The sequence below is a fragment of the Aptenodytes forsteri genome, unplaced genomic scaffold (genome assembly GCF_000699145.1).
Source record: "Aptenodytes forsteri isolate BGI_AS27 unplaced genomic scaffold, ASM69914v1 Scaffold243, whole genome shotgun sequence".
Lineage (NCBI taxonomy): Eukaryota > Metazoa > Chordata > Aves > Sphenisciformes > Spheniscidae > Aptenodytes > Aptenodytes forsteri.
In genome coordinates this window covers 208,774-227,079 of record NW_008795314.1, presented here as the reverse complement: position 1 = coordinate 227,079, position 18,306 = coordinate 208,774, and the positions used below count along the sequence as shown (strand labels likewise).

General features: G+C 48.1%; 3 protein-coding genes across 3 annotated transcripts in view; all 3 read left to right on the top strand.

The window, feature by feature from the left end:
* Positions 1-9: 9 nt before the first annotated feature.
* NOTUM (NOTUM, palmitoleoyl-protein carboxylesterase) lies at positions 10-7,315 on the top strand. The gene is made up of 9 exons (XM_009279392.2): positions 10-101; positions 1,271-1,331; positions 2,227-2,285; positions 3,598-3,700; positions 4,478-4,669; positions 5,018-5,118; positions 5,220-5,367; positions 5,991-6,038; positions 6,149-7,315. The coding sequence occupies exons 1-9, from the start codon at positions 56-58 to the stop codon at positions 6,453-6,455; spliced, it is 1,065 nt and encodes a 354-aa protein (XP_009277667.1). The 5' UTR covers positions 10-55; the 3' UTR covers positions 6,456-7,315.
* Positions 7,316-12,328: 5,013 nt separating this feature from the next.
* On the top strand, positions 12,329-15,915 carry MYADML2 (myeloid associated differentiation marker like 2). Its single transcript, XM_009279390.1, has 2 exons — positions 12,329-12,386; positions 13,199-15,915. Exon 2 carries the CDS (start codon positions 13,621-13,623, stop codon positions 14,527-14,529), a length of 909 nt encoding a protein of 302 aa, XP_009277665.1. The 5' UTR covers positions 12,329-12,386; positions 13,199-13,620; the 3' UTR covers positions 14,530-15,915.
* A 2,090-nt stretch (positions 15,916-18,005) lies between these two features.
* The window catches only part of PYCR1 (pyrroline-5-carboxylate reductase 1), a 4,547-nt gene continuing 4,246 nt past the window's right edge, over positions 18,006-18,306 (top strand). Inside the window, exon 1 of the mRNA XM_009279469.1 lies at positions 18,006-18,134. Coding sequence (XP_009277744.1) covers positions 18,006-18,134 — 129 coding nt within the window. The remainder of the gene's footprint in view (positions 18,135-18,306) is intronic.

The following is an 18,306-nucleotide window of genomic DNA, read 5'->3' as shown; positions in this document are numbered from 1 at the left end:
ACCAGGAGGGTGGTACTGCTTCAACAGGGAGAACTGCGACACCCGCTACGACACCATGCGGAGGCTCATGAGCTCCCGGGAGTGGCCCGCCACCCGAGTGGGTGAGTCGTCCCCCTCTGCCCCGTGGGGACACCCCCCGAGGAAGCGGGGCCAGCCCGGGGCAGGCAGCCGCCCGCGGCGTCGCGCAGGCCGCAGGCGCGTGGTCGCTGCCGTGCGACTGCTCCCGCCCCGCGCGGCGTCACGGGCACGGAGCGGCGTCACGGGCACGGACGGGCTCTCGCTCCTGCGAGAGGACGCCCAAGCAAGCGTGCTTCTCCGCTCTCTGAAAACCTTCTAAAAGCACAGATGTGCACATGCGTTGGGGTGTACGGTTATCGCTGGTAGACAGTACTGGTTTTTTGAACTCTGGCCAACATGCTCTCTTTAGTTTAGATGCACGCATGTACTCACAAACCTGCTGGGATCTTCAGAGTTGTGGTTTAGTTTTTCGTTTTGTAAAGAGACTCTGTGTTTCTCTTAATCCTGTCAGAAGAACTGTTCTTGGACCTCTTAATCTGTTTGTCAGGACAGATGCACTTCCTTGCGCGCTGCCCTGGATGCGCGTGTTTGCCTGTAGTAGGACTGGCCCTGGGTGCGTAGGGAGAAATCAGATTAACCGTCTGGGCTTTCGCCTGGAGCTGCGTGGTTCCACCTTTTCCCCGTTTACAATTGCGTATCGTCACTTAACCGGCGAAGGTGATCCTCTGTGTGAAAGCATACGTTTGCTGCGTACGTGACGTATCTGTGGCGTCTTTCAGTGTCACGCATAAGGTGGAATTAGCACGCCAGATACCCACGCTCTGGACCACCGGGCTCCTGAGTCAGCCCAGGAATGTTGAGCTCCTCTTTTCATTCTTGCTGCTTATGCTCCGGCTTTCTGAATACCCAAACCTCTGTCGTTCACACAGATCTTATAATTGCATATATTGGAATTCACCTGCTAGGATTTGTTTTTTGGGGAAGCGCTTAATTTTAAATATGTGTCACAGGTTCTTTTTTGTACTACAAGAGGCTTCTGGACAGGCTTCCTCTCTAGCATGAATCAAATTCTGAAAGTCACATCTGCCTAAGGGCAAATTTAGAAATGTTCCTTCCACTTCCCTTACCAATGTTTTTCATCATGGCTGTTTGTTTTCTGTGTGGTCAGAGATCCTGCATGAGGCTCGTACGGTTTCTCTGAAATCGCAGACTGTCATCTGTACATTTCTTGTTTCTTTGTGCCCGTCTGCAGGAACCGGGATCCTGTCATCACAACCAGAAGAAAATCCCCACTGGTGGAATGCAAACATGGTGTAAGGAGGGACAACGAAGGGAAATAGGTTTATACTTAAAAGCATCTCCTGCCTTTTCGGCTAGCAAGAATGCTACAAAGACAGATTAAGACTAACACTCGCGAGAGGAAATTGTATGTTTCCTCATTTGTTCTAGTTCAGCTCTCTAACAAGTAGCGCTGGCAAGGTCTGGAGAAACTTAAGTCCGGTCTCCTTGGGAGTTGTGGGGTGATCTAAGGAAGAAAAACTGGGGATAGCTTAGAGAGCCTTCTCAAACAGCTGAAGTGGCAAATACTGCTGTGAGTGGTGGGCTGGCAGTATGGTACGCATTTGCCAGTTTGAGAGGAGTGTGGAGCAGCTCTTCGAGTTCAAAGAAGAGAAATGAGAAAGACAGCAGTTTATATATGCATTGTACAGGAGGGAAAAGCAGAAGGGAGGGATGTTAATTTGCATTCTGCAAGCCGGAGACAAAAACGGGAAGATAACTTCATTCCTGCAAAAACCTCCAGTCGTTGCAGTCAGCATTTGCACTGCATTGACGAGGTCTTCTCATTTTTCATGTGAAAAACTGAAGCACAGAGAGTTGCCCTGTGGCAGGCCATCCACCGTATCAGTGGGACAGCTAAGAGCAAAATCTTGGCCCATCGTTCTGTCCGCTGAGCTCAGTGCTTCAATTAGATTGATAAAAGACACGTTGATACTGATTTAACTCAGTAAAACTACCAGTGTTCAGGAGAAAATTCAAGACAGTTATAATTGTCGCTTGGTGTGCAAGAAGGTAAGTTGTCTAACCGGGCAAGAAACTCTTCCCTTTTCCCCTCCCCGGGGTTTAATTTTCTTCCAGTTACTTGACCCTGTCCTCACCCCTCCTTGCATGTCAAAGGAACATCAGTACTCACACAACTCTCTCTTACAGATTCATCCCTTATTGCTCAAGTGATGTTTGGAGTGGTGCCTCTTCCAAGTCTGAGAAAAGTGAGTGTTGCTGATGGGCTGTTGCTGCCCCAGACATCGCACATTAAAGGATATGGCCAGACTTCTGTGAAATTACATGAATGAAGAACAGGCTTTTTCTTGCTGAAGGGCAGGAAAGAATATCAAGCTACTTCCAGATAAAACATCCTGATCTCTTTAGCTCAGGCTGTTTTGACATAGTTCAGAGCCACTGCTTGCAGAGATGTTACACTGATGCAGTATGCAAGGATTAGAGGAACGAAATTCCTTTTAGATGAATCTCCAGGTTCCAGCACACAGCAAATGAAATGCTGTAGCTGAGGAACCATGGTTTGTTGCATGCAACTTTGGCTTTGCTGGTCTGAGGGGCAAGCGCGGTGAATTTGGTTTCGGACTTCTGTCAGGAGGATATTTGGCTTTTGAAAGGAGCCGTCGTGTGTCAGGCTAAAGCTGTCGGCAGGTTGCTTTGGGAAACGAAGGATAGTTCATCTTAATAGGCGCGTTGCCACTGGCTGTCATTTTGATGATGACGGAACTCTGGGAGTCTGCTTAAAGGAGTGCTCTTCCAGAGTAAGCTGGATTTCATGCAAATGAATTGTTCTACCTCATGTACTCCTCTGGGTTTCCCAACTCAACGCAGGATTGGTGTCTGGGTGCAGTAATGTCTATAGAAACGCCAGGGGCTTGGTTCTCCTCTCGTTTGTTCACGAAGAGTTTTCTCTGACCGGAATGGAATCACTGTTGATAGACGTTGCTGTGAACAAAAGAATTGGGCCTAAGATGCTCCGTGATGTGGCACTGAAAAAGCAGAAGGTTAATGCTTTTCTTTGAGCCGGTCTGTGAGTTCTGGCCTTAAACCAGACATGGTGTCACCCGATGTCTCTCTTCACTAACCCTTAAATTGAGAAACGGACCACTCGTGGATGCCACAGATACACTTTTGTCACAGTAAGGGACCTTTTCACTTCATCACAGCTTCTTCTGATTGTTCCTTTGAAGCAGTTACACTTCAGCGAACGTGGCTGCCTTTTGGTGGTGCCGAGGAAGGAGCGGTCTGTGTGGGTGTGACATTTTGTGAAACATTGCTTGGCTGAATTGGCTTTATTGGGAGAAAAGGGGTGCAGTAAGTTGGAACTGATTTCTTTCAGGGAGGCAAGTTTTGTACGGAGGGGGGGAGTATCTCTTGTTAGAGGTACTCGATACAGGTGGAGAAAATGGGCCTGGTTTTAGGTTCATAATCCCTTCATAAGGTTCTTGAGCATTTGTGAAGAGGAAGCCAAAGTCGTAGCCTGGACAGGAAACAGTTTTGTTGACACTGAGCTCTCTCTTCCAGATGAATATGCCTTCATGGGAGCACTGATCATTCAGGAGGTTATAAAGGAGCTGGTGGGAAAAGGTCTTGGCACTGCAAAAGTGTTGCTGCTAGCAGGGAGCAGGTAGGTATCTACAAGATTTCCTGTGAAGACAGGGGATTTCCACAGTAGAAAACTGTTAGGGAGGTCTCCGCAGCTCCTGAAAAATTTCTTCTAGGAGTACAGTAACACTAACACAGCAAACCCTGTATCTCTTCTCAGTTTTCTCCTTTAAGTGGTGCAACAGGGGGTGATACGAGACTATTTCCTCGGCTTTTGGTCCAGGTACACTTAGGAGAAAATAACAAGGTAAAAGCTTTGCGAGAGGGAGGGAATGTATTCATTCTTCCCTGCATCAAGAATGCTGGCTCCTGTCGGCCCACAGCATGAGACGCATGCCTCTTGTGAATAGATTCGGGACATCTGAGTTAAAAAATCAGACTTGCCTGACGCAGGTGCTCTGAATCGAGCTATGTTGCGCAAAGCTATGGTACACTCGGCGTATGTTACACAGGGGTGTAATAGAGAAGTTGCAAAGGATGAATTTGTCTCCCTTCAGATTCTTTCAGTTTTTGAGCAGCCAAACCCCTTGCAAATGATACGAAGCACATATATCTCCCAGAAGAAAGAATAAGAACAGGATTTGGTTTCTGAGGTATCAGATTGTTACTCGGCACCGGCTTTACTTCTGAGGGTTTTGCAAAGCAAGGAAATAACTTGGTGACTGCCAAGTCAGTAGTGGATTGTCCTGTGGACAGATGAAGTTGTTTACAGTGTCACTGCTGTGACAGTATGTATGCTAGCCAGCCGTTTAACGGGTCTGTGTGCTTCATGACTGCAGTGTTAACATTGCTGTTGCAGTGCTGGAGGGACAGGAGTGCTCCTGAATGTGGATCGAGTGGCAGAGCAGCTGGAGGAGATGGGTTATCAAGGGATTCAGGTGCGAGGCTTGGCAGACTCTGGATGGTTCCTGGATAATAAACAGTATCGCAGAACTGACTGTATTGATACTATAACGTGTGCTCCAACAGAAGCCATCAGAAGAGGAATAAGGTACAATCAGATGCTCTAAAGTACGCTTCTATAAGAGGTTAGAGTGCGGAGAAGATGTCTTCCTTCTCTGTCTTCCTTCATTTTGATACCTAAAGAGTATTTATCATCTGCATCGGTGGTTTTTCAATGATTTTATTGGAAAAGACAATAATTTAAAATCTAGGCGTGCAGAAGAATGCGTGCAATTTGTAGATGCTCTAAAATGTGTTGATGGGACAATATAGCCAAGAAAGAACTCTGGTGTCAACAAGTTGGAACTATAATCGGAACAGAAATAGACTGGGATATGGAAAGGCCGTTGTTAGGATTGCGCTATGCCTTTCATTCTGTTATTGCTTTGTCTTCTAGGTATTGGAACGGTATCGTTCCTGAACGCTGTAAGCTGCAGTTTAAAGAGGGAGAGGAATGGAATTGCTTTTTTGGATATAAGATTTACCCCACTCTTCGATGTAAGTATCAGAGGAGAGATATAAAATGGATTCTAGGGTTTCCTCTGTACCCGCAGCTAACTTAGAGCAATCCCTTTTCCAAATTTTTTTTGTCTTCCTAGGTCCAGTCTTTGTTGTCCAGTGGCTCTTTGATGAGGCCCAGCTTACTGTAGACAATGTTCACCTCACTGGCCAGCCTGTTCAGGAAGGGCAGTGGCTCTACATCCAGAATCTGGGTAGGGAGCTGAGAAACACCTTGAAGGATGTGACGTAAGTATTTCATTGAGGAAAACCTGGCACATTTATTTCTAAGAGGCATTCCTATCCAGTGTCCTAGCAGCATTTCTCAGATCTCTGCAGAAACGATTGTTGTAAATTTGGTAACTATTAGTTCATCTACATCAAGAATCTTGCCTTTCTCCTTTCTGGATAAGTGCAAAGTAATTTCCAACTTCACAATTATCAGCTACCCTTTGTTATCAATAGGAACTTGTTTTTTTTCTTTCCTACCTCCAAGGTGGGGTCTGAGGCTCCTTGCCGTTGCGCAGCCATTAACCTCACAGGGATGTTTTGAAAAGTACTGATCATAAAACATCCGGAGAGTTGATGAGACAACAGAGAAGCAACTCTTAACGTGCCTTACTTGCTTCATACAAGAGCAGGTATTCAGGAGTCTCTTGTTGTGAATGTGCACTGTTAGGCAGGATGGAACCCCTTTTCTTCTGGATGCTTTCCAGTCCGGTCGGGTTTTATATCATGATAATCATTGCTGCTTCTAAAAATCTTGCTAGGGACGGCAAAATTTCCACCCTCTACCTAGTCCGGAAGGTTCTATTTAGCAGGAGTTACTTTGTCCTTCCAAGACCTAATCCATGTTTCCTTTTTTCCTTTAGCGCTAGCTTTGCTCCTGCCTGTTTGTCTCATGAGATCATTACACGCAAGTGAGTGCTTTTGCAGATTCTATGAAAGGTCAACAGGGAATCGGTAGGGGAATTAACCAGTTCTGACAGCCTGACCCCTCTGATACAATCTGTACGGTTTGTCTTTTCAGTCACTGGACAGACATCCAGGTGAAGGGGACATCGTTACCCCGTGCCCTGCACTGTTGGGATCGGAGCCTACATGAGAGCAACAAAAATGGGAAGGCCCCTCTGAAAGGCTGCCCAATTCATCTGATTGACAGCTGTCCGTGGCCTCACTGCAACCCCTCGTGCCCCACTATCAGGGACCAGTTCACAGGGCAGGAGATGAACGTGATCCAGTTCCTCATGCACATGGGTTTTGATGTTCAGAAGATGGCACAGCAACAGGGCCTGGAGCCCAGTAAACTTCTGGGGATGCTCAGCAGTGGTAACTAGGAAGGGGTCTTCAGAGGGGCAGAGAGATTAGATCAGGAGGAGACTCTAAGCCCTTCTCCCACACTTTCTAATCTTCCTTACGCTCATGCAGGCAGATGCACGCTCACACCCATGCATGCTCAAACCTGTACACACCCACGTGCTCCCACACTCTTGCACACTTAGGATGTGTCAAGAAAAACAAAAAAAAGCAGTTTCTTGCTTACACTATTTGACTGGAACTCGTTACCTCCAAACTCCAGGGCTCGGTTTTGGCCATTCACATCCTCTTCCCGTGTTACACAAGGCAATCTGATACAGGGAGTAGCGAAGCCATAAATAGCAGTAATGAGAACCTTCCCCAGATCTAGGACTTCTTCCCTTGCCATGAATTTTACATCATAGACTTGATACAAGTGGTGAAAAAAGCAAGCACTGGATTTCTTTTGTCCAACTAGAAGTGAAGGAATGATTCCGTGACTTCCTGGAGGTCAGCATCTCGTGATGAGTCCTAATGTACAAACCCAGGACACGTGCTAGGGATGGACACTCTTGTACTCAATTTACTTTCGTATTATTTTATAAAATGACTTTTTTATTACTTTTTTTAAACTAAGCAAGAAATATAAATGATATTGTTTTGTAACATATTTTTTTTAAATAACGAAGAAACCTCTTGCTACTTTGGCAACGTGGACATATTTATTTTAATATGTAAAACGCTATTTATAAGGGCTGACCAGAGAACCATACATATGTCTTTGTAAAGTTGTATATGCTGCTCATTTGGATGGGTTATCCTTATGATCACTTGTGCCTGGGAGAGGGCTGAGGGTGGTATTGACATTTTGTATTAATTAGACTTCTGCGTTCCCCCTGCAGTATGCTTTGTCACTGTTTCTCTGACGAAGAGGTTGTAATACGAGGTCTAAGTACAGGGATTTTCACCCAGCATCTGACGTTTGCATACTTGCACAGCATTTTCAGCTTGACTGTGATTTGCCAGGTATTCCAGGGCATTGCATTTTAAGATGCAGGGAGACCTGGTTTTGCAGCAAAGGCCTCTATTCTAGTGAGAGAAACGTTTGATCACACCGTCTGGCCTGTCTTAAAATGGAGTGCGTTTGGAACATAAAAGGCAGAGAACACAAGACAAGCACCAACATATTTCTATTCTTCTAGTCATTTGCGAACACACCCACCTCAGAACGGGGAGAATCCCCTTTGATGGTAATGGGAGGAAAACAAGGGAGGGATCAGGAATGTGTGACTGAAGCTGGAGAGGGCGAGAGACCATTCCTTAGGGGGGAAAGCATACAGGCAGCTGCAGAAAAGCTTTATGCTGTAGCGTACTGCAGCTGGTGTCGACAAACCTGCACAAGGAGCGTAATTTGCATCCGGTCTGCAGAAATTCTTGATACTGACTTTGCATTTGCTTGCACTTGCGTAAATGGTTACACCATGTGTAGGCCACAGAAAATTAGGACCTAATTTTAGAAAAATTCCAGTCAAGATAGGTCTTGCCGGGTATTTGTAAGTGCTATTTGTAAGATCCATTGTCTTGGGTGAGTAAACCCCAAAACGAACAAAACCGCAGCCATTCGGTTACTTTTCACGGACTTCAGCAAACGGTCGGGCAGTACCACACAGGAAATCGGCCGTCCCGCCGTGCAAGATGGGTTTAGTGCACATTTAAGATAAAGAAGTAGCTAAAGAGAAAAGGACTGGTGCTCCCAGCAGAACTGAAATGCAGGAAAACTCGTCAGTGGAGTTTCCCTGTGATCAGTCCAGGGATTACCGATATCCTTTACGTTCTAATGACTTGTCTGTAAAAGTAAAATTGTTCTGATTACATTTTTCATGCCACTAAGTTGAGAGGCTTCTTCAGTACAGACAACATTTGGAAAAGCATGCAGGAAGATGGGATTCCTTTGAGGGCTGGAGTCACATGGAGTCAATCAAAGTGCTGGTACTTGAGCAGTAGCCAGAATTTCTGCTGAATTTCATCAGTTGGGAGCGCCAAGGGAAACTACTGGGCCTATCGGTTGTTCGCAGGATGGCTCTACACAAGATGATGCACCTGTAGATACGGCAAGTGCCTTAGGCTGTGTCCAGCGATGTATTTCTACTAGGAAACAGTAAAGTATAAATACCGCTGTTGAAGTTTGGAATACTTTTTGCAGAGCTGGTTACCTGTATATCTAAAACATGAATTCAAAGGTTAATTTCTAGAAGGCAAAGCATGTTCGGAGGGGGTGTTTTTCTTGCAAGCACAGGAAAAAATCCCTGGGAGTCGGGGATCACTCTTTCAGCTTAGTGTGCCTCTGCAACAGTCTTTTAAAATGTGTAAGAAGGAGAAGTTTCGGAAATACTTTTAAAGGGGAACTTGGCTAATTTATTAGAAAAATTATACAATGTGGCTGCAAGTCGTAGCTGGAAACTGGATTCTGTAACCCAGGAGGTCATTTCCAGCTCTATACTTCTTGTGCAATAAATATAATTTTCCCAAGCCTTTGTAAAGCTGGCACTTCTAAGTCCATCCCCAGTGACATCTGCTGTGCGGAAGCCAGTGGCAAAAAGGGCAAGACTGGAAGAATTCAGTACCATGTGTTTGTACTCTCAGATCTTATGACTAGATGAGATGCTTTCCCTCTGAGAGGGGAAAATTGTCTCCAAAAGCATCACATGATTGAGCCAGAATTAAAATGCAACCAAGAAGTCAAAAGCTGATAGCAGAATGTTATGGATGTGCACTGCGTTGACTACAGGTCCAGACTTGGGCGTCGCGCGCGTAAGCAGTTTCAGTCACGAGCCGGAGGGTGGGCCCTGTGCCTCTATTCACTACGGGAATCGCTGCTAACACACAGGGCCTGAGAGAAACTCACTCTTGCCCAGATAACCCACTCTTTAGCCCTCACGGAGGAGGACTGCAGACCTGATCAAGTAATGCACGCCAAAGCCAGCCACGATACAGTGAAGACCGTGGACAACTACGTTCTGCCAGTCTTACCGGCTGGAGCTCCGTGCTGGACTGGGGGCAGCTGCGAGGAGGAAGAGCCACGCTGGGGAGAGGAAAGGCGCAGAAGGGCTGCTCCAGGGGAAGGTGCTCCGTTCCTTGGACAAGCAACGTGGAGGCAGCGTCATTACTGCAAAAACACTGCAAGAGGGTGGTAGCAGCAGTGGGACAGCATTGCTGCTGCTGCTGCTGCTTCCTCAGTTCCACAGCGTCTGCTGCAGCCGTGGAGCGGCTGATCAACCTTTTGCCCCCTGCGCTAGCCCTTGCTACGCTGTCCTCCTGGCAGGACACCTCTTGCGTGGAACCCAGGCTAAAAACCTGGACAGTTTAGTAGCCGTGGTCTCTTCTGTGCTGATCAATGTCTCGCTTTGTAAGATGCTGTGACTTAACCATTTAGGAGCCACTGGTCTGATGCGTGGGTATGTGGGCTTCTCAACATTCATTTTAATTGCAAAGCTGCCATGCCATTCACCAGCAAATGTCTGTGACTCTGGATCTCCTTTCAGAACAAACCTTAAACTGCCCGGGCAGAGTCTTCCCTGTTCAGAAGAACAGGGTCTCAAAGGAGCAGTGCAACAAGCTGAAGTGATGGGGTGCAAGAAGCTGCAAGTTTCTAATTCATGACCTTCTATCTGATACCTGCTTTGGCAGCGCATCTGTATGATGCTGGGAAGCGAGACTGCTGGCAGCACCCGGAGGCCCTGGGGATCCACAGAAGCCAGAGATCCGCACATTCAAACCCAACACCCCGGCAGAAGGCAGCGGTCCATCTGGTGCGCTGCTCCTGCCCGCTGTTCATTTTGGAGACCATTGCCCTCTGCCGGCACTGCCTCCCGGTGCTGAGGTCTCTCCGGAGTGGCACCATTTCTCATGGGAAGCGGAAGCCCGGCAGCAGGACCCGCTCTGCTCTGAGCCCAGGCATCACCGATGGGTGACAGCACGCAGGGCAGCTGGGGGGGGGATTGTGATGATCAGCCTGTGGCACCAGGGCCTTGCAAGCAGTTGTCCTCAAGTGTGCCTTGACACGGAGCGTCCCCTTGCTCTCTGCTCACGAGTGCGTTGGTCCCCTGGTCAGATGGGAGGTGATGCAGCAAGTTACAGTGTAAGCAACAGCACAGTGGGCTATAAACTGTAAAATCGCTCTTCTCCTGCGACTGTGGAGTGCAGTACAGCCACTTGCCTGTCATATAATAAGTGTTGAATAAACTTTTCCTCACTGACCCCACGTAGCCAGTGTGGTACAGTTGCAGCCAAACGCTACAATGGGGAGTGTTGGGAGGGGGGGATCTAGAGGGGCTCCTGCTAGGGCTTGAGAAGAAAAATGACGAGTGTGATTTCAGCTGCGTTTAGGTGCAACAGAGCATCGCTGATGGAGTGCTGGGACTGCACAGGGACAGCAAAGCAGCGTCCCCAGACAGGATGGGTGAGAGTCCAACAGCAGCAATAGCTTTGCCTTGTAACACAGCCCCTCGGTTTTACAGGACACGTCACAATACAGGCAGCACCGCGCTGGCAGTAAAGTCTGGAAAACTTCTGCTAGAAGTGAAGGATTAACGTAGAGAGTCCGGAAGGGCAAGACCTCAGGGTGAGAACATGTTCACCTGGAGCTCCTTGGCTCTCTTGCTGCATTTCCTGGTTGTTGTGATGTTAATTGTGCAACTTCCACCCCAAATGAATGCAGGTTTTCTACATTTAGCACCAGAGGTCTTTTTAAGGAAAATGGGAGGGGTTTTCGTGAAAGGGACACTGAGGTTACAAGATGGTCACAAAGCTGAAGGTAGGCACATTTTGTCTTAACATCCACAAAATTTGTACTGTTCTCATGCGAATCATTCTGTAAAGTTATCCCTGGCCTACAAAACGCTGACTGTGAGCTGCTGGAGTGCTGCAGCCACTGCTTTTCACCGTAAGCAATCCTGCTGTAACCTGTATCTGTCTCCAGTTGTCTCTTGTCTTAAGCCACAGCTGGATCACAAGTGACTTGCAGCAGCAACGCTAGCTTAAATCGTTCCTGTCCAATCCCCTGGTCCTGGCTGCTCAGTCAATGCTACTGCTGTGTGGATACAACCACGCACATCTGCAGTGTAAATCAGACCAGTGATGACTCCGGGTTAAAAATAATCCCCGTCAGGTGCAAGTTCTCTGCTGTTCTTTTTTAAATCTGAGATTAGTATCCTGATCCAGCTCACAGAGCATTTCTGTAGGCAAGATGTGTAAGAGCAAGGGAGGAGGGTGGAGGGGCGGGAACAAACAGCCAGAAACTGGACGTGCTGCGTTGCCTCCAAAGCCCATTTTATCCAAGCAAAGACTCACGTGAAGGCGCGCTTCCCGGCAGCGCGAGCTGCTGCGGTTGCACATCCCAGGTGCTGGTCCTGCCCGCCAGCAGCGTTGGTGCCAGCAGACCTTGCGGGCAGCAAATTGCTGAGAACGGATATTCTTCCGGGGGTCTGGGAGCTTTCAGCTGTCCGGGTCCCCAGCCACAGCACAGGGAAGGGTCATGGGAGAAGGGGGAGCAGTGTCCACCTGGGCAAACCCAGGCTGCCCCAGAACTGCATGCTAAGATCATAAATTGGAGCAGACACTCTCTTTTGTCAGCTCTTCTTCATAGTATCTAGCACTGCGTGTGGCGATTCATCGGTGGGTGTCACATCATTACATTAACATACGGATAAGAAACAATGATATTAAGCAATTATTATTGTTACCAAGCGTGAGGGTCAATCATAATTCCCAGTTAGGAAGTCACAGACTTTATCAGCACAGCTGATGACTACCTTGAACCATTCAGAAGGGTCTTATGGCTTGGGCTGGCCCAGCCCTCGGTCACGCTGACTCCCTGCACCTGTGCAGAGCTCCTAGGACGATCCTGCTTCCATACCGGGACCAGCACAGCGAGAGCTGGGCTGCAGGTGAGGAGTCAGCAATGCTGCCATGAGGTAAGCGAGGAATTTTTCTACTATGTTGTGTTTTTCATTTTTCCTATTCTGAAACTCGATCAGAAATTTTCTTTGGGGCTTTTAGAGTTAGAACTAAGGGACTTTTGGGTAGAGACCAAGCCTGGGGAAATGTATACCAAAAATGACTACCTGGGGAAGCCTTGATCCAACAGGAGGGAGGGTTTGACAGTATATATTGAAATCTGTGTTCCAAAACAGAGCTAAGAATATCAAAGCAATTTTTTTTTTTTTTTTTACAATTGTATTTGGTTTTGGCCTTCAGAGATACAAGAATAACTGGTTCCCATATAAGTAAAACAGAGACAGGGAAGAGTTTAAGGAGACAGTGAGGACTGGTGCTCAAAATCTTCACAGCCACGTGCTCTCACTAATGCTCAAAGCACAGCAGGGCCTTTCACAGCAGGTGAATATATTACTGCTCCCGATCAAAAGGAGCAAAGTGAGTCAGCTTTTATCGTAGCCTCTGGCCTAAATCCTTTTATAGGGCTTGTGATGCCTTCGGGCTTGTGCCCCCACTCAGGGGGCCTTGGGTCTGCAGGACTGAGCTCCTGTTTCTGCAGCGTGGCTGGATCGCAGCCGCTTCCACAGACAGCCCCCACGGTGTGGGGCGGCTGCTGGGAGAACAGCAGCGTTCCAGTGACCCGAACGTTTCTAGAGGAATGGCAGAAGGATAATCAAGAGCCTCTGATAGAGCTCGCAGTTTCAGTGTTAAATAACACCCGCTCACGGCAGTTGAGGGGGGGCAGGACTCATTCCAGAACTATTAATATAGCCCCTATTTATACTCCTAGGTTCCTGCGAACGGCGCAGCAGAGCTACAGCTGCAGAGCTAAAATGGAATAAATGTCAGCCCCCAGGGAGAAAGCGATCCTTTCGGCCATCATGTGGGAAAGGAGACGGTGAAAGGACAGAACACGGGGCAGGTTTCAGACCTGAGAAAGCGGAGTGAGCTGATCGCGGTACCCTGAGATTGCAGCCGGTGGGCAGAGCCAGGCAGTAACCTCCCTGCAGCCAGCAAGTCTGCGCTGAGAGGCTGCCAGAAACGCACACTCAGCGTCACACGCAGCACCTACCGATACTGGTAGAGACAAGGCGGGGATTCGAGCTGCCGCTCTACTGATCCCGTACCAGGTCTGACTCAGGACAAAGGAGCAAAAGCCTGAAAGGACGTTTTGGGGGGGGCTTTAAGTGCATTGTCTGCTGGACCGGAAAGATGATGGAGAGCACGGGAGGGCCGTATCTGAACATCGCTGCTGTGACATCCCCTGTGGGAATAGCTCGTTTGCTGCAGATGACGTTTGGATGCACCACGTTCAGCCTGGTAGCCCACCGGGGGGGATTCAGCGCAGCATACGGCACTTTCTGCATGTTTGTCTGGACCTTCTGTTTCGCCATCACTGTCTTCATCATCACCTGCGAATTTACACATCTGCACAGCTGCCTGAGCATTTCCTGGGGGAACTTCACTGCCGCTTTTGCCATGCTCGCCACGCTCATGTCCGTCACGGCCGCGGTGATCTACCCGCTCTACTTCGTCCAGCTTGGCTGTTACCCCATCGGCTGTGAGGTGAGAGACTTTCGCATCGCAGCCAGTGTCTTCGCAGGCCTCCTGTTCATTGCGTACGCCGCCGAGGTGTTCTTAACCAGGGCAAAACCCGGACAAGTCACCAGCTACATGGCCACCGTCTCCGGGCTCCTGAAAATCGTGCAGGCCTTCGTGGCCTGCATCATCTTCGGGGCGCTGGTGAACGACAGCCAGCATGACAAATACGTGGCGACGCAGTGGTGTGTGGCCGTCTACAGCTTTTGCTTTGTGGTGACAGTGGTGGTGGTGGCCTTCAGCGTCACAGGTAAGACCGCCTTGCTGTGGTTCCCCTTCGAGCGTTCTGTGGTCGTCTACACCTTCGGGGCCGTGCTGCTGTACATGAGCGCAGCGGTCATCTGGCCGGTGTTCTGCTTCGACAGCAAGTACGGCTCCCCGCGGCGCCCCGACCTCTGCGCCAAGGGCAGGTGCCCCTGGGACAGCCAGCTGGTGATTGCCATCTTCACCTACGTGAACCTGCTGCTCTACATTGTGGACCTGGCGTACTCCCAGCGCATCCGCTTTGTCTCGCACCTCTGAAATGTGGGTCTGCTGCTGCAAAGCCGTCCCAGCGCCGTAAGCAACAGCAGTCGGGGACGCAGCAGGAGACGGGATGCAGGGAAGGGAGGTGCTGATCAGGCATGCGCGCAAGAACCATCAACCAAACTTCAAGGTCAAGACTGACTGGACCAGCAAATTAACCACCTGTAGTGGGTGGGCTGCAGCTGATGCTGGGAAAAGCCCACCTCCCCCATCGTTCAACATCTGCCTCAGCCGCCTGGTGCCAGAGCGAAGAAACGACACAGCTCAAAGTATGCAAAATGGCCTTTCATCTCCAGGCGGCAGAAATGCTTGCTGCAACAGCGGGTCTGCAGGCTACTGGATTACTGAGCCAAATATTAGGAAAGACACCAAGGATTTTGAAACTGTTACCAACGCTTAACCATAATCAAGTGACTACCCAGGAAGTGGGAAAGTTAAAAGCTGCATCAAGGAACACCAGTTCTGGAGATGAAAAACAATCCCTTAGAGTTTGGGTTAGTTTGGGCTGTGTGGTGAGACATGAAATGCTTGCAAGTGTGGGAAATTCCAGTCGGGATGTTTCTGAGAAGAACATCATAGCTGTAATAGTATTTTGAAGATTACCAGTCCTTTCCCTTCCTCTCCTCTCCTTCGCTGTTTAGCATAGAAAAAGAATATCCTCAAGCATGCACCTTGGAGAGGGGAAGCATGGGATATTCCTATTTAGCAAACACTGAGTCATTACAGAAATGAAAATTTGCAAAATCGGGGCTCTACTGCCAAGAAACAGGGTGCAGAACAGGGCTGAAATGCAAAATAACCCTGTGTAACTCGACATCCTCGCTCGAGCAGGACCAGAAGGTACCTTGGCACGTGCTTTGTCTCGGTTCATATGCCACCGTTTCTTTATACTGATGTCAATAATTTTTTTTTTTTTTTCCTGGAAGCTTAAAGATAAATTCTGGGGGGAGGGGGGAAAGGGATGCAGAGATGATTTGATCTCACAGCGCTGCATAAAAGACCAAACCTGGGGGGGGCACGGACGGGACAGGACACGACAAAACTTGCTTACAGCGGTAACAAATTGGGAGCGCTGCCTCGGACCAGATCAGGCGCTAGGATTCCCGAGCTCTTTGAGTCACCAACGAGCTGCATTTCTCTGACCCATCCCTGACAAAACACCCACTTTGAAGTCCCACATTGCATAGCTCAGATTTCAAGCTTAATAGGAAGAAATGTTCTTCATTTCTGATCCAGCGAGAAACCAAAGCAGTCCGAGTACTTGTGCAGAAAGCATGCAGACTAGATAGGTTTGATTGAAATCTAAAGTAGCTGACTGTCAGAAGCAAGATTTATTTTTTAACCAAATTAAAATAAAGCTGAATGGCAGACTTACATACTACATCTCCAGAGATTTGCATGCTTTCATCTTGCTCTCCACGCAGCTTTTATTGCGCCAGACGTAGCCCTTCTGCTTTCTGCCGGAAAGCACAGCTCAATTTATTTTGATGTATGAAGCCTGAACACAGCCCCAAAAAAAGTATATACACAAGACGGCCGAGACCTCTGACTGACATTCTTTGGGGCAGAGTCACTCAGGAAAAAGGAAGGAAGCTTACTTTTCATCAGTGCTTTGTATGGGGTTTGAAAAGCAAAGGAAAAAATTGTTGGGACGGATTGCGTTGGATAATTCTGCTACCGAGTAAGAACCAGCCTTCAGCAGCGGGAATTATTAGCCCGTGAAACAGGTCAAGAATCAGCGTCCAGCATAAAGGGAATGCACTGCACGGCCTCCCAAGGGGTTTTTCTCTTCCGCGAGTCCCCGTTAAGGGCAGGAAGTCTGGAAGATAATGGTCCAACGAGAGGCTGGCCAGCTCGTTCCAGGGCATGACCCAAGACTATCCACTGTAGATATAAAACAGGGTATTAGACAGCTTTATTTCTTGCCACCCAAACAAGTTAAGGGGTTGTACAAATAAGAGATGCTAACTTGGGAAAAGAAATTCTTTTGGAGGAGGCAGTGTACAGAGAGCCACTGCACGCAGAAGGAACCTTGAGCATTTATGATGTATTCTTTTTAAACCTGTCAACCTGGACAAATCAAGCTGCGTCACGCGTGAAAATTACTTATTTTTTGTTATTAGAGAGCACTAAAAATCAAAGAGGTGACCGCGCGCCATCATGGCTTCTGTTATAAAATTCAAACCTGCAAACCCAGGAATATTGCTTTACGAAAGCACCTTCCTGTAGACTCCGGAGTGGCTCTGAGGGGGCTGGTGGAGGCCAGGGAGAGGGACGTCAGCGGCAGGTGCCCCGCAGGCAGGGGCCGCTTGTCCCCAGGGAGGACACTGCAAGTCTTTCGGGCAGTGAAGTCTGTCGGAAAGCTCCTCGGCCGGTTAACCCTTTTTTTTTCAGCTACGCATTTGCTCGCTTTTTGCTGTGAAGATTTTGCACCAAGCAGGAGCAACCAGCAGGAACAGGATAAAATCTGCTAATGGCACAACTTGATGCAGCTTACACGGTGCCAGGGACATAAAGAAAGGCCCAAGAGAAACAGGTAACTGGGAAACAATGGGGGTGAAACTTAGTGCCTTCACAATAAGGAGGAAATAGAATTTAACGTGGAAATCATGACACCACTGACTGGAGGAGTGGAAAGACAAGTCATTGCCAAGAACAGCGTGTTCAGATTTAGCTTTCTCATCTGCCAGCCAAAGACTGAGCAAAAAATGTTAGCATGGTCAAAATGGCAAAAAAAGATTGTGTGGACAACAATCCACTCTTTTAGGAGAAAAAAAAAAAAAAGAAAAAAATCAAAACCTCATGCTTCCGTGGTTAAAACACTCGCCAACCATTGGAAACTATGAGATTACCCAATCTAGGACAGAGAACATCCGATATCGGCTTAATACGATTTTAACAACCAACCCTGCCGTGATTCAGTTAATTAAGAAACCCTTTATTTCCAGAGCTCATCCTTCCCCTCAATTAATAAATCGTAATCAAGTAACTTGTCTTCTGCCGTAAGACAGGCTTCCTAAAACACCGCTCATTCTCAACTTTTTTTGGTAAACTAATGTCAGAATGTACATGCATTCATTTAGAATTACGGATTTGTGTTTGCAGCCGATCTAGACAGCTCCTAGAGGATTCCAACCTGAAATATATACATATAAAAATCTGAACCTTTAATGGGTTGGGTTTTGGTTTTGGTTTTTTTTTTTTTCTCCTTCCCTTCTCTTTCTGAAGACGGGGATTCGGTATCCCCAAAAGACAACGTTTAGGAACATTCACCCACCGGAGATACACTGAGATTTATTTGTGTCAATAAAGGAGTAAGAAAAAAGCCAAAGCAGAGGAAAAAAAAAACCAAAACAGTGTGGTAAGATTATTTAGGAAAAAAATCACTGCCTGCTGCCTGGTTTTTACAGTGACATACTTCAAAACGTCTTGGTCTCTTCACAGTCCATTGCTGTGGGCCTTTGAGCGGAGCCATGCCACGGGGCGTCTCTCTGAAGCAGGCGTTAGTGCTCCTGCCGCGGTGGGACCACACATGCCTTCAGCCCGAGGATGCCCGCGCCGCCCTGCACGGCGGCCGCGACACTCGTTGCCGTTATCTGTTGGTTGCGCTGACGTAACTTTGTCTGGCCACCGGGTTACAAAACTTCCATCCCGGTGGAAGCGTAGGAAGATCCCCTCATTCGGGAAATCTGTAGGTAATTCCCAGACAATGAGAAAGCCGCCATTCCGGCACCAAAGGCTGCCCCGGCCACTCTCCAGCAAAACAAGAACCCG

Bases quoted from the DNA above. Each gene is read 5' to 3' on its own strand.
- MYADML2 (XM_009279390.1), top strand. From the start codon at position 13,621: ATGATGGAGAGCACGGGAGGGCCGTATCTGAACATCGCTGCTGTGACA.
- NOTUM (XM_009279392.2), top strand. From the start codon at position 56: ATGCGGAGGCTCATGAGCTCCCGGGAGTGGCCCGCCACCCGAGTGG. The intron at 2,286-3,597 runs GTGAGTGTTGCT...TCTCTCTTCCAG, and splicing joins CTCTTCCAAGTCTGAGAAAA to ATGAATATGCCTTCATGGGA. The intron at 4,670-5,017 runs GTACAATCAGAT...TTTGTCTTCTAG, and splicing joins GCCATCAGAAGAGGAATAAG to GTATTGGAACGGTATCGTTC.